Consider the following 23809-nt stretch of genomic DNA (forward strand, 5'->3'; position numbering starts at 1 on the left):
TGACATACTTTGGTCACGTGACCATAACAGCCAGTGACGTTTCATTCCAATATGGTGGCCTGCATGGAAGCAATGCAGTGTTCATATTCCTGCTAACTTTTAGGTTTGTAGTGAGTAATTCGACTAAATTTAGCTTTTTTTTCCCCCACTCCTTGGACGTCCTGGCGGAAATGAAGACCTTCTGTGGCAGAGCGAACCCGACCACCGGAACTTTGGACTGGGTGGAGGAGAGCGAGGAGTACGACTACCACCAGGAGATAGCCAGGTGGGTCCGACACGACCGGGCGGCACTAGGAGCGAGGCGAGACGGGATGGGAACTGGCGAGGGGCCGCTGTGCTGCTGCTCTGATGATACAGCGACTTAAAAGCGTGCATGTGTGAACATTAAAATTCACATTAGAGAGGACATTGTCGGTTATATCTGTTTAAAAAAATCATGAAGCATTATTTAATAAAATGTTAAGTTGTGGATTCGAGCCAGCAATACCAAGCTTTGACCGGTTTTGCTTTGAAATGAGATAAGCAGAACATTTATTAGTCAATAAATAGTCAAACCTTGATAAAAGAAAGATGAATTTATTAAAGATGAACTTTAAAATAGCACGACAAACACTATAGAGTTAGTAAAAAAGAAACAGAATGTTAAATCATTCCAATATGGTGTCTGAAAAAAAATGTTACGTTACCAGTTGCAGTTTTTATTATTTGTAAAAAAAAAAAAAAAAAAAAAGTAAAACCTTATTTTTAAAAGATCATTAAACAGATAGTTGACATCTCTGGTCGTCTGGTACAGAAAGAGGTTCTGGTTCAGGTTTCATTCAGATCAGAACCGAGAGTGTAGGAGCTGATCACTACACAGCTCTGGAAAAAAAATTTAAAGACCAGTTTCTCTGATTGTGCTCTATAGGTACTGTATATGTTCGAGTAAAATGAACATTGTTCTTTTACACTATGAACTACTGACAACATGTCTCTGAAATTCCAAGCAAAAATCTAGTGTTTATTAGCAGAAAATGAGAAATGGTCAAAATAACAAAAAGATGCGGAGCTTTCAGAGCTCAAATAATGCAAAGAAAACAAGTTCATGTTCATTTAGAAACAACAATACTAATGTAGATTTCAGAAATCAAGATTTAGTGGAATAACCATGAGGTTTTTAATGGGGTTCAGTGTAGTGGGCTCTTCATTTTTTCCAGATCTGTATAGGTTTAGAATGCCAATAAGATCCAAATTATCTTTGGCCACTGGATAATAATAAGATAATTTTATTATTATTTCTAGATGTAAAGTATCAGGTGAATAATATAGTGGAGACACAGCAGATCAGTGTTGTATAAAGTACTGAAATCTCAGAGTCAAGTAAAAGTACAAGTACCTCTCCAAAATATGACTTTGGTAAAAGTCCAAGTCACTGACTGAAATGTTACTTGAGTTAAAGTCTTAAAGTATCTGAAACTTCTTGTACTTAAGTATGGAAATTACTGTAAAAATGGATGTACTCAAGTAATGTAATGAAAAGTACAAGTAAAAAGTAAAACAAAGCAAATGCAGTTTGAATGACATTTTTTATATTTTGGTAAACTTGTCAAATACACTTAAAATAATGTACCCAACCAAGTGCAGGCAAAATTAAACCTGCTAATAGATATACCTGCAGGCATCATTTAGTTAAGAAAATTAGGTGCTTTACCTATAGCACAAGGTCAACTTAACCTGCTTTACAACTGAACCAGCTTCTTACTAAACCCTCCAGGACAGAAAATACAAAGTTTTTGTAAGCCTTAAGTTTTCCCTTCAAGTAAGGTCAGTGCTGAAAATGAGAAAAATAAATAGTACAGAAAATGCGGCCAACATGAAGAAAAAGATCTGTTACGATTACTCTACTTCACAAATCAGTGAATCAGTCAATCCTACAGTCAGTAGGTGGTGCACACAACTGGTCATTATGCAAAAGAAAAAAAGAATTGGGAGGGAAATGCAGCTTATTGGCATCTGTAAACCTGGTTTTGAACTTGCATGCCTTTCCTATATTCGTTAAATTTAGTCTAAATTGCTATCGCTATGGCTTCTGTCCCCCTTGAACAGAGGAGTCTAGGTAGCCTGCTACAGTCAACATTAGGCCTAAGCTAAATACACCACGTGTGGAACTGAAACAATGCCAAACAAAGTTCATTTATGGTCAACATTTCACAATACAGTAGTGTCTAGTGACCAAGCTATAGTTACTGAAACAGGAGGATTATAACCATTTCATAAGACGTTACCTCGATGTGTTTCTTCAAGTTGGACGGGGAGTTTTTGTAAGATAGAATTTCCACATCTTTGGGCAGGAATAACATAAACTGCATGCGGTACGACGAATCTTTAACACCCACGAAAGAGTGTATTGTGTTTAAATAAGGCCCTGGGCTCTCATCACCAGCTGGTGGTTCCCCTGGAGCCGTGTCTGATGTAGTTGCAGTCGTTGTGGTCTCCGTCTCCTCCTCCATGTGACTGCTGCTGATTGCGAGACTTGCTTTGTGTTTAATGGGAGAAGCGAAACAGGTGTATCCTATTGGAGGTGATGAACAAGCCCAGGCAAGCAGGCTACCGACTTTGCTGCAGTCAATCAGTAGGTGGGGTCAAAACACTTGCGTTTCTCTCTCTCGCTTTTTTGTAACGAGTAACTAAACCACACATTGAAAATGTATCGGAGTAAAAGTACGCAATTAAGTTCGGAAATATAGTGAAGTAAAAGTGAAAGTCATCAAAACTTTTCATACTCGAGGAAAGTACGAAGTACTCCAAAATATACTTAAGTAAAGTAGTGAAGTATTTTTACTTTGTTACTATACAACACTGCAGCAGATTATTTATGATGTCAAGTAATGTTGAGAAGGAAATATAATTCCGATTTCAAATTTTTCATTGATAGTTGGAGGCTTACCAGATCTATACATTGATTTAAACAATATCTTGTATTCTTTTGTTCTGGATAAAACAAAAAAACAGACCCAAAACAGTCTGAATCTACAGGCTGGATGTCTAAAATGTCTTGATCGAAGTGTTGTGAGACTTAGACACTAAATAATCCTCCGCATTAAGCTGTTGGTGTTTATGTTTCTGTTTCAGGTCCTGTTATGCCGACATGCTGCATGACCACGACAGGGTGAGAACTCCACACACATCGCTGCTCCCTGACTGCATTTAACCATCCATGTAGTGACTTCTAGTTGACTAATGACGACATAGATGGTCTCCATATGACGTGTGAATTTGAATCTGTTTATACCTCATCGTTTGGGTTTTAGAGCCTTTTTAATCATCTACAAACCTATTCTATCCAACTGATCTCATCAAAGATTGCCTGCATTATTTGACAAGGACGTTAAAATCACCACGATTTAAAATAAATATTTTCTTATTAAAAGTGTGTTAAAAGAAAGTGGTTAGTGGTGTAAATGTTTGCTTGAGTAATTTTGCTCCCTTTCAGAACGAGAAGTACTACCAGGGTATCCGGGCCGCTGTGTCCAGAATAAAGGCTCGAGGCGAGCGAGTCGTCGTCCTGGACATCGGGACTGGGACCGGCCTCCTGTCCATGATGGCCGTCACTGCCGGAGCCGACTTCTGTTACGCTGTGGAGGTACAGAAATATTCTCCGTTTGTCCCGTAAAATGTCAACAATTGCAGCAGAAGTTCACTGAAAGTCGAAGCCTACAAAAACAATTTCTTCATCATTTGACCTCTGATGTCATTTGACCTTTAAAGTTTTGTCTGTTCTTTATGCTTCACTGCATTTTGTGCTTTGGGTTATAATCCTGTTCAAAAAGTGCCTTATAAATACTGTTGACTTTATGCACTAAAAAAAAAAACACATGGACTTATAGTGGCTCAAACAGATTTCCAAACATATAGTTTTTTACTGCAACTGATATTTTAATATACCCCAGTTGCACATTGTTTTGAAGAGTATTCCAGACTTTTGGCTAATCTTTTTAGTAAATTTTTCTCAGTCGTTTTTTGGGTTTTTTTTTCATAATCAGAAATTTAAACAACGGCATTTAAACGGCATCACTTTGGTGCTTGAAAGGAGAAGAAGAAGAAAGAAATTATTGCTGCAAAAACACATAATGTGCGGCATGAATGAATTTTTGTTTCAGGGATTCCAGGTCAAAGTTTGCATCATTTTAGTTGACATTTGGGTAACAAAATGAAGTAGTTTCAGGGCTGAAAAGAAAATCTTCAGCACAGGAAAAGTTTGTGAAGTGAACAAAATATTGACCTGAAAAGGGACTAGAAAATTTCTGGTTCCTTAAACTTGAAGCATATATCTGAAAATGATGAAGGACTTGAGTGAAAATGAGTGGAAAAGCAGCCAAGTCCAAGTTGAAAGAAAACTTTTTAAAGATTTATTGAGAACCACTGACCAAGATCACGTCAACACTTAATGACGAGCCAACCAGAAAAGCCGACTGCTGCAAAAAACTTTGCTCTTCCTAAATAATTGCAATAAAACATGGATTTTCTGCAGGTCTTTAAGCCCATGGCAGAAGCGGCTCAGTGCGTCGTGAAGAAGAACAACTTCTCTGACAAGATCAAGATTATCAACAAACACTCGTCAGATGTGACGGTGGGACCAGGTGAGAGAGAAGAAAGCCATAAAATCCACATCCCTGCTGAATCTGCTTTACTGATTACTGATATCTAACTTGGAAATTCTTTTATACCTAAAAAAAAATCTAAGTTGTTAAATATAGTAAGGATGGTTAACATTGGATTTGTACATTTAATTGAACTCAATAACAGATTATAACCACTTTTATGTACAGTAAATGTCCTTCATGTGCCTTCTATTTACTGAATCTGTTGCATCGGCCAACCTTGGTGTTCAACATAAACGTACTTAAATTAATTAATTAATTGAATTGAATTAATTAGTTTATGTCATTTACTTTGTTTAGTTACTTTTAAACTAAGCTGAGGAATGACTCACTTGTTATGTTTTTGTTGCATTTAAATTTAATCTCACAGGTTTAATCATGTTCAAATGAAATATTTCCTGCCGATCCACTTATTTAACCATAACTTCTCAAAACATTTTTGAGAACTCGTCGAAAGTTGTTTCTAAAAATGTAGGTGTCTATTAATTATTAGTGAAACCAAAAGTCATTATTTGTTTTCTTTCTCGGGGGCTTCCTTTTGTAAATATTCTGGTGGTGTTTTAACAGATGGGGACATGCATGAGAAGGCCAACCTGCTGATCACAGAGCTGTTTGACACCGAGCTCATCGGGGAGGGAGCTCTGCCCAGCTACGAGCACGCTCACCAAAACCTGGTCCAGGTTTGTCCAAAGCCTTTCACATTCAATCCGCTTCTTCCCTGCTGCTCATACAGATAAGACGTAATTTATTTTTTCCATGACCGAAATGTACGAGAGGAGATTTAAGCTGTAATTTGTTTCTTCTCCCTCTCATACATACATAATTCCCACACAAATAGAAATGGTATTAGTTTTAGAAAGAAGTTAAAAACCATGAGTAGTTTCTAGAGAAAATGCTAATTATTTTATTCAGGTAACATGAAATAAATTTAATAAAGCCTTTTATATCATTTCATAAATGCTTTCAATAGATCAAATTAATACATCTTAATAGAAATATTTAAAAAATCTGTTGTTTTTGTTTATTCTGTTTTTAAAATATTTGAGAAAAAGAGACATACTTTATATGCAATAAATTATAGTTATTGAAGATGCCTTAAATTAGCATTTTGTGCCCCTTTGGAAGCGTTTTTCTCATTGGTTCAAGTGTTTATATAATTGGCCAATGACTGTCCACCTTGTTGCAGAGTAAAGGTCGAGATGTGGCCAAAAATTAGTGAGATGTGATTTAATTTCTCTTCAACTTGTTTCATTTGGCCTCGTTGTGAAGAAATTAAGTATGTTTTTTTTTTTTTGTATTTTGTTTGTATAAATATGTAAGATATTTTTAGGATTTGTGTTTTAAAACTGAAGCTTAGCACCACTTAGTAAATACATGATATGTTGAGTGAAATATTAGTGCAGATAGCTTTTAGAGCATTATGTGCATTTTTATGCCACCTGCTACTGGAGATTTATTTTTTAAATTAATGTCAATGGCACTTTCCCTGTAGAGGGCGCTTGAAAAGTATTAAAAGATTTAGACCTCAAACGTATTTTTTTCATTTTGGACCAGATGAAAAATGTTTTCACCTTGGTTGTTTTATTCACCTGTCAGCTTTTCATTTAAACCTTTTAAATCATGAGAAACTCTGTTGTGTCTACTGGATTATTTTGGCTCTTCATGGTTTCTCTCTGTGTGCAGGCAGGCTGTGAGGCGGTGCCTCACCGGGCCACCGTCTACGCCCAGCTGGTGGAGTCGGAGCTGCTGTGGAACTGGGCCCAGCTGCAGCCAGTGGAGGTGGAGGGGGCCCGTCTGGTCCCGCCGCACGCCGTCTGCCGCTGTGCCGGCGCTCACTCGGTTTGTGACGTCCAGCTGAGCCAGGTCCCCCCCAGCAGCTTCACCCCACTGAGTCCGCTCTGCACCATGTTCAGGTAGAAGCATCTTCTGCTTTTCTTGTTTCCAACACGCAGTCACTGCTCACACCTGTCTGCGTCCTTCCCAGTGTGGACTTCAGCAAACCAGTTAGCAGTGCCTTCCAGTCCCACTCCACCAGGTTCGTGGCTCGGTCCGGCGGTCGGGCTCAGGTCGTTCTGTCCTGGTGGGATCTGGAGATGGATCCCAGCGGGACCATTGTGTGCAGCATGGCTCCCAGTTGGACGTATCCACAGCCAGCGAAGGCCCCAGTGAGTAACTGGTCAGAGTTTGAGGAGGCAGATCTGTCCAGAGCGACGACTCTAAAGCTTGTTGGGGGTAAAAAATGTGCAGAAGATTTAAGACACATGAGTTTAACAAACTGAGTTTAATTTGTTGCTGTTTCTTAAAGTGTGAGACTTCAAATTGTTAGTGTAGTGTATTTATTGATTTATTGATCACCTTTTTAGTCTTACCAGCTATTCGAAGTTTTTTATCGACAAGTTTTGTGTTTTTAACCTCCATTGATTGAAGCAGTGGAATTAAATGCTACACCCTCTAGTTAAATATTAATTGTTGGTGTGCTGTTTTCACTATGACTTTCTGTAATATTAATTCCCTATTGGGACATGAATGAATATCTGAATCTGAATGTGTGAAACTTAAGGTCCGGGGTCCAAATCCATCCCGCCATTGCTTTTAATGTGGCCCTCTAAACTCCAGAGTTCTTAAATATCATCATATCAATTAAATCAAAGAAGTTTTTATTTGTTTACTGCCAAATTACAGATCAGCCCATCCAGTTTTTCATGATTATCTGGTGGTTGAAGTTCATCCAAGATCAACAGATTCACACATGTTTTTGTGTGAATTCATAATTATGAGTCTATTGCAATTTTCCACAAGAAATGGTCAGAAACGTCGGGTTTAAGTGATGCTAACTCCCGCCTGCAAGTGGCAGCATTTCTTACTTCTATCACAACGCTCCCTCAGCCTCACTTAATGTCAAGTTGCAGTTTGTGATCAATGTGGTGAGTAACAAATATTTTTAAAGTAGCCCTACAAAATCAGTGATTTTGATTGCAAAAAAATCACAAAAATAATCTTAAGATCCTAGATGGACCAGTCAGTGTGAAAAGATGTACAATATTATTTAGTTTACGCAAGTCATTGAATGCAGACAGAGCTTTTCTTCATACTTTAACTGTTTGTTAATGTGCTTTATCAATACATCCTGGCAAAACCAGTCGTTTGAGAACATCTGTGACTTAGATTTTGCCCAAAAGGAAAAAACAGCTTTAAGTTTCTCCAGTAAATCCGAGTCCTGCTGTTGTGTTTTAGTGGCGGGATCACTGGATGCAGAGTGTTTACTTCCTGCCTGCAGAGCGCCAGGTGGCTGAGCAAGAGGAGCTCAGTCTGACGGTCTGCCATGACGACTACAGTCTGTGGTACAGCCTCCAGCCTCACAGGTCCGCTTGGACAGCTTTGTTTTGTCATTACTTCCCCAATTAATCAACGTGTAACGTTTACCTCAGTTTGGTGAACCTCTCTGTCTCGACGTTTCAGTCTCCAGGACGCCCAGGCTAAGACCCCGCCGTCTCGGCCGTGTTGCACCTGTCAGGCTCACCTCGTCTGGACTCGACCTCGCTTCGGTGAACTAAACGACAGACGGCGTACGGGGAGCTACGTCGCAGCTCTTCGCAGTGTAAGCGAACACCGTCATTATGACCGAGTGTGCATGGTTGCGTTTGTGTGCGTTCATTAAAGCAGCGGTGCCTCCAGGTTCTGAGCGAGGACAGTGTGTGTCTCTCCGTCAGCGATGGAAGTCTGCTTCCTGTGTTCGCTCACGTGCTGGGAGCCAAGAAGGTATGGCAGCTCCTGCAATCCAAATGTCCCTGCTCAGATTCTTGTATTAATGTGTTTGGTTTTGTTTTTTTTTGTGCTGTTGTTCTGACTCAGGTGTTCAGTTTGGAAAACTCCAGAATGTCCAAGCAAGTTATTGAGGAGGTAAAACTACAAAGTTATTGTCTGAAGGCTTTTATTTGGTACCGAATGATGGGATGGTGACTAGTAGAGGGAAGACTTAATTAGCTCTTTGGCATATCAGCAAGCTTTGGAAAGCCCTGGTTTTTATCTATGACCACAATCAGCTTAATTCAGGCGAGTTGGAGCAGGAATGAATCCTGAGGCATTTGAAGAATGGAGATGCAAACTCCTGATACAGATTATAATTAGCCCACATTTTCTGGACACTTTTCGTTTTTTGTTACCTAAGCCTAAACCAGGCGTCAGCTACCACTACACTCCAAAAAACCGTCTTTGTGGTCAGTCCTGCTGAATAAATTTTGCTAACGCTACCAACGCTACATAATCTAAACAGTTTTGGGTTTTTTTGTTATAGAAAAATGTTAAATTTTCTGATTAATTTTGCTCCGCAGATGTTGGAAACCAACTCTAAGAAAGGCGGGGTTGAACTGCTGGAGATCAGGCCTGAACAGCTCAGCAGCCAGGACCTCAGAGGAGAGCAGGTACCGCTTTCAATGATGATCACACCATGCAGCAGAACATTTCATTTATTTGATGATTTAAAAACAGAGCAAGAGGATGAAAACAGTTTTTTCTTGATCAGAAATGGCATCTTTCACACTGATCTGCTTCTCTGAACATCAAGCTAGTTCCAAGTTGGAAAAGTAGGGAGTTGGAAGAAGTGTTGTTTTTAGTATTTGTATGAGACCTAACCTCCAAAAATACAAAAAATACAAGTGGTTGAAAGTTTTTTAAGAAATAATCAGAATAATTTTATTAAGTAAATCACCACAAAACAGTAAAGAAGGGTCACTCGGACTGGGATTTACTTGAACAACCTTGTAACTTCTAGTTTGTAATTGTTGGGATTTTTAAATACTAAGGTTAAATAATATAGAGCTTTCTTCTTTTTATATTTCTTAAAGCAATTTCTGGGAAAACGTTTTTACATTTGTAACAAATAGAGATGAACTAATCAATTGATCAGAGAGCAAGTCATATGATAAATTCATTTTTATTTTTTATTTATTAAATGGATAAAAACGCAGATCTCCCATATTCATTGTCTTCCACTTTTTTGGAGTTTAGTAGAGATCTAGGTACATATTTTTTTTGATGGATGAACAATCTTGTAATCTCTCTTGAATCTGGGATTCAGGACTTCATCAAACAACCTGCAGTCATTTTTTCTCTGTTAGGTGTTTTAGTCCTCAGATAAGAAAATAAAGAAGTTTGGGCTAAAATAGCAATGAGATCTCAAATAAAAACAATTTGCAGCTCTAGTAGTTAGTTATTTTCTGTCCCAATTAAAGCAAAGTAATCAAAAAGTAACTTTATTAATGTTTTATTTATTTAAAATAACACTTTGCAAGTTAAAGACCCAGTTATGTTTTTAAGTTGATCATCTAAAACCTGGTGTTACTTCTCCTGCAGATTTCTGTCCTAATGGGGGAGCCGTACTTCAGCACCAGCCTGCTGCCGTGGCACTCCCTGTTCTTCTGGTACTGTAGGACGGCTCTGGCGGGCCTCCTGCGCCCCACTGCCACCATCCTGCCCTGCTCTGCCTCCCTGCATGCTGTGGCTGTGGAGTTCCAGGTCAGACAATCGAGCATTTGACCGAACATCATCCAAAAGCCACACAAGTTGTTAGAACAATTCAACTTGTATGCACAATTACATTTCAGTTTGAGTCGTAGAAACTTCATGATCTGATGCCAGCGTGCGACTCAGTCATTTTAAAAATATAATTACTTTAAAGTTATTTTAACATGCTAGTATTAAATGATATCTCTGACTTGTATAATTTTGAGCTCATTCCTAATAGAGCCGTTCCTTTGTTTGCTTTGAAAGGCCTCAGGTATTTCCGTTTTTGCTGAAAACTGGCAAGATTTAAAATAAATTTCAAGCGAGTCCATTAAGATTTCAAAATAAATTATTGTGTTATTTTTGTTTGTTGTTAGGATTTGTGGAGAATAAGAGCGCCGTGTGGAATATGTGAAGGCTTTGATGTCACTCCCATGGATGAGATGGTCCAGGTAAAGATTAAAGTCAAGGTCAAGCTAAAATTTAACTAGTTATTTATTACTAGGGTGATGTTTTAATAATAATACTTTGTCGAGGTGTGTTTTTGTATTTGAAAATGTATACCTGTGTCTTTAAATCACCCATGAGAGGAAAAAACGTTTCTGAGCCGAGTTCATAAAGCTGAGCTGAAGTTGCAGAAGGTGGATTCAGGCTGTGTGTTTCCACAGCGCTCTCTGGATTTCCGTGAGTCCCGTGAAGCAGAGCCCCACCCGCTGTGGGAATATCCATGTCGAGCTCTCACTCACCCCGCTGCTGTCATGACCTTTGACTTCACACAGTGTGTCCCTCAAGAGCCAATCAGCAGCCAGGGCTCGCTGCCTTTCATAAGGTAGAATCTGCTTCCTTCCTTAAGACGCTACAAATGGAGAATCAGAAGAATGTTTGTGTGTCTACGGTAGTTAAATTATTATTATTATTTTATTTAAAGCACTTTTTCATTTACGTTACTTTTACTGAGTAGCTTCATATTTCAGATAAGGAAGGTCTATTTTTCTTATGCGTCATTTTCCTAACTACTGCAATAAAACAATGCTACCTTCAGCTTAGGGGAGAAAATGTTTTTTTGAGACGGGTTTGTTTATATTTTAGTTTAATTTTCTTCTGCTGCTGCTTAATTTGTCCAGAAGTTAGCGCTTGGTATTTCTGTTAAACTGTGTTTAAAAATCGGTTTCAGGACAGGTCGATGTCACGGTGTTGCCTTGTGGATGGAATATCACCTGACTGATGATGTCACAGTCAGTGGGGGTCTGACTCAACCAATCAGTGAGCAGGTACCTTCCCCTTTTGTCATCTGTACAAGCATATCGGGGAACACTCTTTAAAATAGTCTTTCAAATCGTTAAAATTATAAAAATTTGTCTGAAATCTGACGGCAGGTGTTTTTCTGTTTTCCCTGCAGGGGGACTGCGAGTGGAGTCGACACAGGAAGCAGGGAGTTTACTTCCTGAGGTCGGCGTGGGACAGTTTAGGTGACGGCAGGACCGGCGTGTCGTACAGCTTCACGTTCGAGCCCAGTTTAGGAGACGTCAAGATGGACTTTAGCATCACGGGTCACTGATGTGAATCCAAAGCTGACTGAAAAGGTTTTACCTCAAGTCTCTTATTTAGAGCATATTTAACAGTGTGTTTACTATTGCTGTAATGACAGAAGTTACCGTTTGCCTTTTTTTTTTTAACAATATGTCAACATCAGGAATTCTCAGGGCCGAACAGGCTTTGATATGGAGACATAAAAACCTCCTACACAAGTTATCCTCCAACAGACCCACTGTTGTCTTGTTTTATAGTGAAAATCAGTCATGGACTTGTTTCTGTAAACTCCTAACTTTGCACAGACGAAGAAAGCAAAGTTTGGAGCACAAAACAAAAAAAGAGTGGAATAAAACAGAAGTAACATCTTTAGGTGCCCTGAGAGTCAAAGATTTTTCTATAAAGTTATATTACACAATTGTTAAAAAAAAAAAAAAAAAGGATCCTCTGGTTGATCTGACAGGCATACACTGCTGGCAACAGCAAAGGACGACAAAACCTGAAGTATCAGAGCTCTTAACACATTCTGTGGATTAAATTCAAACAGTCTTAAGTTTATTTCTAATAATGACAGAAAGTGAAATGATGACTTCATATATAAATAAGCTTCAGTTCAACAATTTCAGTGCAGCTTTCTGTGTCTCTACGTTTTGATGGAGATCACTGTTCCAGCTTTGACAATGTCGGAAGATGATTTAAACCCCCAAAAACATTTCTATTCTGTGATTAGTTTTAATGAATGAAAAAACAAAAACAGACAACTGAGGTAAATAGTTTCATTACTAGATTGCCAGAAAAGATGCTGGTTTCACTTGCATTTTCTTTTGACCCATGAAAAATCTGGCATCCTCTTAATTCAGGCACCAGATCGCATAGATATATTGATTGCAAATTTAAAATTTTGAACGAGTTGTTTAGGTTCTCGCTTGTTAAACAAACTACTCTCCTGTAAAGTGGTCGTGGCGTTACGGTGCCTCATGGGAAACAACATTGCAGTGGCGTCAATGAGAACCCCCAGAGGGGGTGACGAGTTCTGGGTGGATGGAAACGGAGGAATGTTAATGTCCTGAAGCGTGAGCAGCAGAGATGTGGAACGTTTTGGTTTCAGGCGTCCGTCAGCGTGTTGTTGTCCAGGACGATCTTCTCCCCGGGTTTGAACGCTGGCATTCCCAAGTACGGGCAGCTGGCACAACGGAAGGCATCACCAAGGTAACACTAGCACAAATAAAATACATCAACATTATTTTAATCATTTGGAAACAGAAGTCGACATTTTGATTTTTTTTTTTTACACTACTCACACTTCCGCACGCAGACTTTGGTAGGTTAGTTTTCTGGTTCTCTTTGCTCTCCTGCTCCAATTCTTCAGCAAGCCCACATGTGCTACACAATGACAGAATATACTAAATTATCTTAAAATATGAACAGTCTGAAACGACGTAGTGAAAATATATCAGATGTAGATAGAATAGGACCTCAAATCAGCATGTCAACTGAGAACAGCCCAACCTTTGACCTCTCTGACCTTAAGGCTTAGAGATTGAAGTGAAAGACGACCTTGGAGGGATGTAAAACGTAAGGGGGGACCTTACCAGTTCTTGCAGGCTTTTTTCTTGCCAGTTACTTCTCCGCAGCTCGAGGCTTTAAGAGAAGCTGGGTCCGGCTTCTTGAGGTCGTCGTCATCGAGAAGAGTGTCAGAGTCCAACAGATCCTGCAGCAAACGGAGCAGAGAGGGGACAAACCGCATCAAGAGGCTGCAGCTAGATTACACTTTTAATGCTCGGTTTGTGGAAATCGCTTCTGATAAACTAATAAATATGTTGCTACAATATTGCACAATTCTACATTAAGTTTCTATTTAATATCAAACAGACCCCTCAGTAAGATGACTAATATTTGCCATATTATATATTTCACGTCTACACTCATCTTAAAGTTATTGTTGGATAATTAGCTTCATGTCATCACTCTACATTTGTATACTGTAAGCCTCTTTCTTCTATTTGGTTCTATGTTATCCATAATTGTCTTAACTCAACCCAGGAAGGTTGCTGTGTTTACATACAGTATTTTCAGCTTCTCTTTCAAACAGCAAAACAAGTCAGAAACTGAACAACAGTACAATAACATTAATGAGTCACTTAAAAATACTCCAAAAATGATGTTCTTCTTTTGTGCAATTAGGATTTTCAGCTGTTTAAACCCAGTTTTAACAAAATGTCATTAATAAAGTCCAGGCTCTTATTTCCAATACAGCATTTTCTGATGATATTTCAGAGATTTTTTTCTGTCATTGTACAAGCTGGATAAAGCATGCTCATTCAAACGGCATGCAGCTCCTGGCTTGCTAACACAACTCGTTTACCACAGTTTTAGTCATTTCTGCAGTGGTTTTTGATAAATCTAACTGCCTTTGAACTCACCACATCGTCGTCATTCATGTCGTTTGCTGACAGCATCCACATTTTCTTAGTGTTGGGGTCCAGAGCTGGTTTCTCTGCTAAACACACAGATGTTAACATTTATAGACATTAAAATGAACAAATGCTGCTAAAGCTGGTATGAAGATGATGACTGAATGGCAGACCATCTTTGTAAACTTACCAGGCTTCTGTGTTTTTTTCCCAAACGACAGTTTGATCTGGCTGGAGGATCCCACCTCGTAGTTGGGTTTGGAGGCAGATATGCGGACTCTAGTCAGAGTGTTTCCTTGGTAACCAGTGGCTGCTCTGAGGGAGCTCAGCGCCTCCGGGCTAAGCTCTGTTTTACTGACCTGAATGAAGAGACGGCAAGAGGGTCAGCAAATCTAAGAGGGGATTAAACACAGATAATCTTGTGATTTTTTTTCCAACCTATTTATTATTTAGGGGTGTACTGTTAGCAGATTTTTCCAGACTGAGTACAAGTTTGAGTATTTCAGATTAGGTACTTACTGATTCCAAGTAGTTAACAAGTTGGTGCTGACACATCACACAATAACTTTTACAAACACATTTACATAGAACAAGCTGGCTTTTCTTCTTTATAAGCTCAGAGTCCCAGCTGACTGATAAATAAAACACGACATACAGTGTTGCATTCATTTAAAACACAATTAAATAATAAAAGATTTACATTTTTTACAGGTTTTCCTGAACATACAACCACCAAACATTTAAATTAAAATATAAACTAAGAAAACAATCAATTTTAGCACCACATATCTATAATAGCAGAATTTTATGCTCTTCTTCATGTTTCTGGAAGAAGAGCACACTGTTGGTTACAGTGTGGTCGTGCTGTGCTGCAGCCACCAGCATCACACTCTTTGAATGCATTTGAATTCATTGTTTACCTTTATCAAATCACTTGTGTTTTATTTAGGGCCACATTTCACCCCTCTTCTTGACAGACTGCTTCTTTTTCTACTATCTTTTGGGTTTTTCTTTAAATTTCTCCAGACTACAGATATTTTCGCTCCCTCCACCATCTAACTTCTCCCACCACTATTATTAATAATGACAAAAATCAGCCAAAGAGTAGAAAGAAAACAATAAAAATTCAGATGCACGAGCTAACTTACAAACAACTCACTGTTCCACTATCTTTTATCTCTTAATCCAGCCACCCTGTAGTTGACCTACATGGTGAGAACTTGCAGAGGGAACAAACTTCAGAAAAAAACCGAACCAAACGAGGTTTTAGCAACAGTGTAACCACCAAGCCACTGAATTAATTCTAGTGACGGCTTGATATTCTTATTTAAACTCCGTTTCATTCTCTTTGGAGTGATGGCATCTATTTGGCTAATAATTCTGCCATGTTCATCTCCAGTATAATCACAATAGATAATAAATTGGAACATTTTACGGAACCCTTGCTTTTCACGCACCTCTGTTACCGACATGAAGCCAGACAACTTCAGAGCCGACATGAGTTTCTCTGCAGTCCTCATTGTTTGTGCTTCTGTGCCTGTAACACAAACACAGTTCATTTAGAGAACGCATAACAAACAATAACCAACCTTGGGCTTTTTACCAGGACTATGTTTATAAAAGTTGTGCTGTACTTCTTCTGGCAATCCAACATATTTCCTAATGATTCTGAGGCCTACACCATTCTCTCATAGTAACACTATAACACATATTTAGCACCTTTTAAGACCATTATGAATGGTCTTAAAACCATTCAGAATGGGTTTAAATTTAAACCTCATTTAAACCCATTCAGGTTTAAATGAGGTTTAAACCTGAATGGGTTTCATTCATTTAAACCCATTCAGGTTTAAATGAATGGAATTTAAACCTGTATCATGTCAGATATGTACAAAAAACTATTTTTTGAAAATCACATATTTATATTGTAGTAGTGCTAAGCTTTTTAGCACAGAATGAATGCAGCACTGCTGAAGACAAACGTCATCCAGGCAAGAAATTTACACTTACGACAGACGTGAAAAAGCTACTTTCTTATAAATAAGTCTTACTGGATGCACACATTGCAAGTGAAGGATAACAAATCCAGCTTGCCAGGTGCCCTAATTTCTTTTTTATTTTTAAGTTACACATGTAGCCCAACACTGTAACCCCTGGATATTTCAGTCAAAAATGGCGGACAAAAGGGTTTCTGGTGAGGCTGCGTTAGGGTCAGCCACAGTGACCGTACTCCCAATAAGAGACTAGAAAGCAACTTGAAAGGAATGATTCATCTTACCTGTGACTGGTTCATCCAGGAGCAGCTTCCCACCAGGTCTCAGCACTCTGACCATTTCGGCTAAAGTGTCTGGACTGTGGCTGTAGGAGGAGTCGGCCAGAAGACAGGAGAGCACCCAGTCAAAGGAAGAAGCTGCATGAGAGGCTGTGATGAAAAAGGAAGAACTACTGTAAGAGTTTCTACTCATGCCTTCAATAGAAAAATGTTACTGTCTAGCCCTTGTTAGATTTTTTTCCATATATATCTGATTTTAAGATATAAATACCGTTAGAACTCAAAACAGGGTAAACTTTACTAAAAAACTTGGCCATAATCTGGATGTATCAATACAGAATAATCATTTTAAGGAAGAATACATTGATGTTTCACCAATTAAGCTTAATTGGGTTGAATAATTAAATTGGTGGGCGATTGACTCACAGAGTGACAGTCTCTCCATGTTCTCCACTGAGATTTTTCCATCTGCACCTACTGCTGCCCCAAGTTCCTCAGCATACTGCTTCAAGGCTTCTGGTGTTGACGGCTGAGTCCACACCAGCAACACTTTGTCTCCTGCTTTGATACCAAGGTCGGCCATGATTTCCTGGGGAAAGATTAATCAAAATTGTTAACATTTTACTTTTAAAAAATGTGATAATTTACAAATCCCTGCAAAACAAAATACTTGAAAAGTTTTCTAAAAATAAGGTAAGGTTAGATCACAACATTTAGGACTCAGCCTAAACCTGCAGATTGGGTTTCAATTCTTTATAATATGTCAGTACCTTTAATTATAATGTTCAAGCAATACAGAAACAACACAAAGGTAGGCAGTATTTATACGTCAACAAAACAAAATAGCGGGAGAGGAAAATGACAGGCTTGCTGTTCTTTTCCTTGATCTGTCAACATTGTCAACCACCAATTTTACATCACGTGACCCTTCGAGCTCAGACCAGTATCCCAACGGAAAAAAAACATGACTTTTTCAGGTCACTCCATCAATTCCATTATTTCCTGGAAGGTTTAATTATAATTAACCTTTAAAGATTATATGTGACCTTTAAGTAAGTACATTTTTCTTTGTAAAAATAACCCCTATGACTAAAATATAAACCCTGGACTTTCTCAAACTTTCTCAGTTTATGGTTTTATCTTTTGGGGTTCGATATTTTTTAATAATTGTTTTATTACACTTAGATGTAAAGCACAGACTCCCCAACTAGACACCAGTCAGGATCCAGATCAAAATGAGGATGTTTTTGGCTCCAGGTCAGTTTTTAGATTTCTGAACTCCAATCTTGTGAAAGGCCTCAAGCCTGAAGTGTCTTATTTTATAAACAAATACAGGAGAGTGTGCACACTTTACATTTCTACTTCTCTCTAGCAGCACCCAGGGTGCCGTTTGGGGTTTCCAAATTCTGTATATATAAAAAACAAATAATAATAATTACATACTTTTAAATACTGCTCAGATTTTGAAAGATGGGAACAAGAGAATGACACTTATCCAGTATATATGATGGTCCCGGCTACAGTTCAGAACCAATGTGTAAGTTTTAAATACGGCTTTAGTGTTTGGTAAACAATACAAAATTATGTAAATCATTCACTCTGCCCTTAAAGTGGCTAATTTACAAATCAGCTAATAACCAATGTACAAATAAAACCTTGAAGATGAACTGACCAGTTATCTAGAATGTTCTCTGTCAACTGTGTAAATTAAAATCCCCACTTGGTTTAAAGCTAATACTTTTAGTACCAACAATGAGCCACCAAACTTATCTTTGTTGAAAATCTTTTTTTTACTAAAAACCGACAGTGACGCAGTTTGTAGCCGTTAGCGACACTTCTGAGGTTTTTTTTGACACGTTGTTTAGACAGTGAGAGCCTGGTAAAGTTCTACCCCCAGGAACAATAAATAAAGGTTTTTAGTTATCTATGTAAAATATCTCCAAGAAGTAATATTAACTAATTAAAATAAAAACTAAAAGGATTTCTCTCAATGACTCACCTGCTCTTCTCACGGTACTTACACAAAACAAGTCGCCTAAGTGAATTGAAGCTCCGTGTTTCCGGTTATTAACTTTCAAAATAAAAATATTTTTCAAAAGTTTAACATTTTAAAGAATTTAATCCAAACAGAGATAATGTGGTGATGTATATTTATTATTAAATATATAATTATTCTTTTGCATAATATTGTGTTTCATGTAAAAAAAAATTTGAGTAATATTGATTTTAATTTTAAGTTGTTTTGGCAGTCAAGTTTTGTTTTAAACTAAACTTCCGGTAAATTTGCGTCGCGGTAAAGTGACGCAGCTGTGAACCTCCCAGTTGTGCAGCTTGTCATGGCGGCGCTTCTGAGAGGACTGCGAGCTGGAAGGCTCCTCCGAGGGCTATCCAGCGGTAAGACAGGCTAGTTCTTGCTTTGTTTCACCGCAAAACACCCAAGAAATCAAAACACGCCTGCAAATCTTTCTGTTTCAGTTTTACATTTTGAAAAAAAAAAAACCTCAGAGTTGACGTTATCTAACCGAAGGTGATCATGAAGGACAGTAAACAGGTTACCTTTCGGTGGCGTACGCTTTCTAAAAATTAAGAATTTAAGTAATAAAATCAGGCATATGTTAATCGTGTTGCAGTGCATTGTAAGCATGTTAGTCTTTACAGCTGAGGGGCGTGTTTTTCTGCAGTTATGGCAAGCGTTGTTTCTAATAAATCGGCTAGATATAGCTGAGTATACTTGTTTACTTTCTTGTTTCATGACAAATTTTCAACGGCTAGCACAGATGCAGATATAAGCTGGACTATGTCAGTATTTATATTTGAGATTAATTTTAATTTAGAGGAGTCATTCGGAGCAACAATAGAGAAAAGTAGAATAAAGCTTTGTTTTGTCTCACAATAACTAGGGCTGTTGTAATCGAATATTTTAGTAATCGGGCAATCTATCGATTGTTCTTACGATTAATCAAGTAATCGGATAAAAAATAAAATTAAACATGGGTAAATCTAACATAACAGCAGTATTACTACCTCATATCAATATCAGTCCAATTTTTCCCATTTGAGCTTCCCTAACAATAACTTTTCTGTAGTTTAGAAAATTAACTTGTAACAATAATAGCTCACTTTCTAAGTTAACCGGAAGAAAAGTTACACAAAAATCTGAAATTATATTCAGTGTAATAATAAAGTAATAATGAAAATACAAACACCAGCAATCTGAAAACAAATTTTAAACAAGAGTATTTGTTTATGTGTCATATTTAGTTGCTGAAATTCAAAGACATCTGTGGTGAATGAGTAACCTGCTTGTTCAGTGTGCTCCCCAGTGTGAGCAACAACATCCCAGCTCAGACTTTTGTTACCCTGTAACCGCTCTTAATGAAAAACCCTAATAACCGAGTTGATTTGGAGAGTAAAATCTCTGCCCTCCTCCAGTGGTTCCTGCACCGACATCAACAACCCTTCAGTGCAGCAGCCTGAGACAAGGCTTCCACTGTGCAGCGCTGAGACTGAAGGATGAGTCCAAATCTGACAAACACTCTGCATCTTCGTCCTACTCCTCGTCATCATCATCATCCACAACCCACGATGTGTACACCTCCCAGCAGGATTCTGATCCAAGCAGCGGGTCAGTCATTAAGAAGCTGTTTGCGAGTTCTGCTGCTGTTCCGCCTACTGAGCAGTCTGTCTCCAAATGCTAATTCAGACAAGTTTAACTTATTGTGCATTCGTTGTAAACTATTACCCTGGGTTTGCACAAAGTGACCAGGAGCAGGACGAGGAGTATGAAACGGAAGAGCAGCTGCAGGCTCGAATTCTGACGGCGGCTCTGGAGTTTGTCCCGCTGCACGGCTGGTCCATGGAAGCCATCTCCGCTGGTGCTGAAGTAAGGTTTAAACAACTTCCATGTTTACTTTTCATTTTTTACTTCTTTTATCAGCAGTTAAAATGTTATCTTGACTTATTTTGAATGTTTGTTTTTTCAACACAACAACTTCACCTTTTTAAGGCTAAGCTAATTTTTGAAGCAGTTGTTTAATTTGAGATTATCTGGATTTAGACTAAGTGCAACAATTGGAATTAACAGGAGTAAATTTATTAAAATATTTTAAAGGCTTCAGGTTATCTTTCAAGGGTCAGCTCATGTTTTTGTTGTTGCTGTGCTGCCCCCAGGCTGTGGGTTTGTCCTCTGCTTCCACTGGGATGTTCACCAACGGAGCAGGAGACTTGGTCCTACATTTCATCTCCCAGTGCAACTCCAATCTGACAGAGATCCTGGCTGAACAACACAATCAAGTCCAGCTGGGTCAAGTCGAGTATGTATGCACAACCTTACTGTGCATTTCTGAAATAAAACCTTTTAGAGTCTGCAAGAGACTTGAGACTTTACTCATTGGCAGGACAGCTCTAAATTACAAGCAGAGCTGCAGCAGAAGGGTTTAGATGAGGAAATTTTAATGTTTTAGAATGAGCTAGTCAAAGTCAAACCAACATACATCAAGTTGGGTATGTATGTTGAGACTTGAAGATTAATGTTTTCATGCTACCTTGCTTCATTGAGCTGCTTTGCAAAAATGGGGGCAAATGTTTTAGTCTCTAGATCGGCAAAGCTGATGGAGACACACCACAAAAAACCTGCAACTGTAATTTGAGCAGAAGCTGGTTTTCCAAAGTATTATCTCAGGAAGGCTGGATACACATGTATGCCACACAATTTTTGGATACTTTCCTGTAAAACATTTTGAAACCTTGCAGTCACTATTATGCATTACTTTGGGTTGATCTGTCGCATAAAATCTAATTTTTGTTCAGTGAAGTTTATGGTTTGGATTTGAGAACATTTTCAAAAGTTATAGTATACGTACTTTTGTGAGACTTTTGAAAAAGTAAACCCAAACTCCCTGTCGGCTATTTTTGTTGCAGACCAAAGAAGACGGCTGACTTCCTAAGAGATGCAGTAGAGACCAGGCTGCGGATGTACATCCCCTACATGGAATCCTGGCCACAGGTAACCAGCAACACTCACTCCCAGCAGAAACAGTAAGAATTACATTTCATCTTTTTCTTGCTGTTGTGTCTGTAGGCGATGAGCATCTTGCTCCTTCCTCACAACATCCCTGACAGCTTGAAGCATCTCTCCACCATGGTGGACGACATCTGGTACTACGCCGGGGACCGCTCCACAGATGTGAGTGGATCCTCCCACCTTCGATCCTCCTCTTCTTCTGCTCATACCTTCCTCTCTCCCTTTCATCATCACCCTCACAATATCCGGCCTGCTACGTCTCAGGTTGCCCCGCCCATCACCAAGCCAACTTTCACGTCTTTTTTCTATTTTAATTCTTCAGATTTCTGAACCTCACTCTTCTGCATGTTTCTTTGTATAGTTTGCACCTTTTGTCTTAATAAATGGTAAATTCATATGGGATAATAAAGTCTATTTCTTCCTCAACAAAATGTCAAAGTTATTTTTCTGTCTGCCTTCTGTCTGAAGATGAACTGGTACACGAAGCGGGCAGTGCTGACCGGTCTGTACAACTCAACAGAGCTGGTGATGCTGCAAGATTCCTCTCCGGACTTCCAGGACACCTGGACCTTCCTTGATAACCGCATTCAGGATGTAACCAACATGGCCGTCACGGCAAAGCAGGTACAGAAGAGTTGAGGCAGAAAACATTCAAGTTTGATCGTTCAAGAGATGAATCTCTCTCTTTTAGTAATGTTCTGAATTTTCTCTGCCCTGAGTGGGCAGCAGAGAGAAAGTGTGAATGAAGTAAAAACCAAAATACCTGTTTGGACGACGTGGCATAATTTTCTTTCTCCCTGTAGATGCAGTTGACTGGTGAAGCTGTAGCACAGGGTCTCATGGGAGCTGCAGTAACGGTGAGTTTTCAGGGTGTGTTTTTTCTTTTTAATCAGCGAATAAAACTACTGTAATTATCATGGCTTCTACTGCACATCTCTGACCTTTCCTTATTAATGGACATGGTCTATTTTTTAACTGCTAAACCTTTCTGTAAACATCCACATTTGCCCACATGATGGCAGCATTGGATCTGCAAAATTGCCTCAATACTGCAAATTACAACACAGCAGTAGAGAAGGAAGAGGTTGTTGTTGTTTTTTTCAAAGTATTGTTTGAATCACCTTTTCTTACTGTTCCTCTTTATGCCCTGGCAAGAGCTTTTAGTGCAACAAAAAACAGACAAGATGCCACCTTACCATACCACCAGCTCTGATAAAAAGTTTTATGATTGCATCTCAATGTATTGGAGAAAGTACATTTTTATCCCTATTTAAGAAAATTCTCCAACAAACCGTCTGTGGACCTGTCATCTGTCAATTACTGCATTTATTTTGGAGCATTGCACGTGTAGGCCTTAAATTAATTAGTGTTCTTTTTTATCATGCTGAATACTATATTGAATTATTTTTAATACTTCCTATTAATATGAGCGTTAGTAGCTTTGTATTTAATGATAAATGTAAGCTGATCTGAAATAAGGTGACCCGTTTTTAAAATATGTTGTTTTTTCAGTTGAAGAACCTCACAGGACTGAACCAGAAACGATGATGTGAAACATTTCTGAGGCACATGAAGCCCAACCATAATGTCATGAGCTGAGGATGGTGTGTTTTCTGAGAGGGGGGATTGCGCTTATCTTTTCAGTTGTATGGTATGGCTGAAGGAATTTCACTATTGATTTTAAGAACACAGAAATACCTGATTTGTTGAAAGTCCTCTGTATATTTCAGTTCACCTTCAGTATGAGTGGCTTTCTTTTGTTTTACTCAAATCCTTTTTTTTTCTGTTGTATAGAAGTACAAGAACAGATTCAATTTGGTTGTGGAGTCGTAAACCAAATAAAGTAGTGTATATTCAACACATGTCTGTTGTGATTTTTATTACATGTGTAGAAAATAAATCATTCATTCTGTATTTAAAAAAAAAAAAAAGCAATTTCTCTTTGGTTTTAGTTTTTTCACAGATGCAAGTTGAACAATAGAACCATGCAGCTTAGTGTCCAAATTAGGGTTGTAACCGTGATTTTCTTTATGTAAATATATACTGTATATTTTTAACTTTACCAGTTCAGTAGTGCAAAATATTTACTTCTTTATGTTGCGAATTTAAGAAAAGCAGGGGAAATTTTCTCTTTGAAATAAGAGCCTAATATTTTTTCAGACTAAAAGGAAAATCAGTTACAGTTTTTTTGTTTTGTTTTGTTGTAGAGTTTTAACCTCAATCAAGAACTTAGAACAGCTGGTCTGCAACCTAACCTAACTATTAAAATGATAGTGAACTGTTTCCAATATAAATTGGAAATATAACAAATGCTGGTTTAAGTACTTTTTTCATAAAAAAAAATAACATAATCACACTAAAAACACTGGTGATGTTCTAGATTTCTTTTGTGTCATGAAGTTGGAAACTACATTTTTTCCATCTTCCA

At 38.3% G+C, this 23809-nt stretch overlaps 3 protein-coding genes across 4 annotated transcripts; 2 read left to right on the forward strand and 1 right to left on the reverse strand.

The window, feature by feature from the left end:
• The first annotated feature begins 48 nt into the window (after positions 1 to 48).
• prmt7 (protein arginine methyltransferase 7) lies at positions 49 to 12112 on the forward strand. The gene is made up of 17 exons (XM_005796262.3): positions 49 to 265; positions 3112 to 3148; positions 3473 to 3622; positions 4511 to 4619; positions 5208 to 5320; positions 6324 to 6553; positions 6625 to 6805; positions 7875 to 8002; positions 8100 to 8238; positions 8316 to 8399; positions 8493 to 8540; positions 8972 to 9061; positions 9993 to 10154; positions 10520 to 10594; positions 10811 to 10971; positions 11317 to 11413; positions 11542 to 12112. The coding sequence occupies exons 1-17, from the start codon at positions 171 to 173 to the stop codon at positions 11698 to 11700; spliced, it is 2058 nt and encodes a 685-aa protein (XP_005796319.1). The 5' UTR covers positions 49 to 170; the 3' UTR covers positions 11701 to 12112.
• Positions 12113 to 12434: 322 nt separating this feature from the next.
• On the reverse strand, positions 12435 to 18433 carry ciapin1 (cytokine induced apoptosis inhibitor 1). Of its 2 annotated transcripts, none has more exons than XM_023324840.1 (9): positions 18358 to 18433; positions 16785 to 16947; positions 16365 to 16508; positions 15544 to 15623; positions 14277 to 14445; positions 14096 to 14169; positions 13265 to 13383; positions 12974 to 13055; positions 12435 to 12887 (listed from the first exon to the last, which is right to left on the reverse strand). In XM_023324840.1, exons 2-9 carry the CDS (start codon positions 16939 to 16941, stop codon positions 12777 to 12779), a joined length of 936 nt encoding a protein of 311 aa, XP_023180608.1. In that variant the 5' UTR covers positions 16942 to 16947; positions 18358 to 18433; the 3' UTR covers positions 12435 to 12776. The 2 variants fall into 2 exon arrangements, with proteins under 2 accessions (XP_023180608.1, XP_023180601.1); XM_023324833.1 differs by having other exon boundaries at positions 14096 to 14172.
• Positions 18434 to 18668: 235 nt separating this feature from the next.
• Positions 18669 to 23239, forward strand: coq9 (coenzyme Q9). The gene is made up of 9 exons (XM_005796265.3): positions 18669 to 18752; positions 19791 to 19983; positions 20118 to 20241; positions 20529 to 20671; positions 21279 to 21363; positions 21439 to 21543; positions 21850 to 22005; positions 22185 to 22238; positions 22894 to 23239. Exons 1-9 carry the CDS (start codon positions 18695 to 18697, stop codon positions 22927 to 22929), a joined length of 954 nt encoding a protein of 317 aa, XP_005796322.1. The 5' UTR covers positions 18669 to 18694; the 3' UTR covers positions 22930 to 23239.
• Positions 23240 to 23809: the final 570 nt, after the last annotated feature.

The sequence above is a fragment of the Xiphophorus maculatus genome, chromosome 2 (assembly GCF_002775205.1).
Source record: "Xiphophorus maculatus strain JP 163 A chromosome 2, X_maculatus-5.0-male, whole genome shotgun sequence".
NCBI lineage: Eukaryota > Metazoa > Chordata > Actinopteri > Cyprinodontiformes > Poeciliidae > Xiphophorus > Xiphophorus maculatus.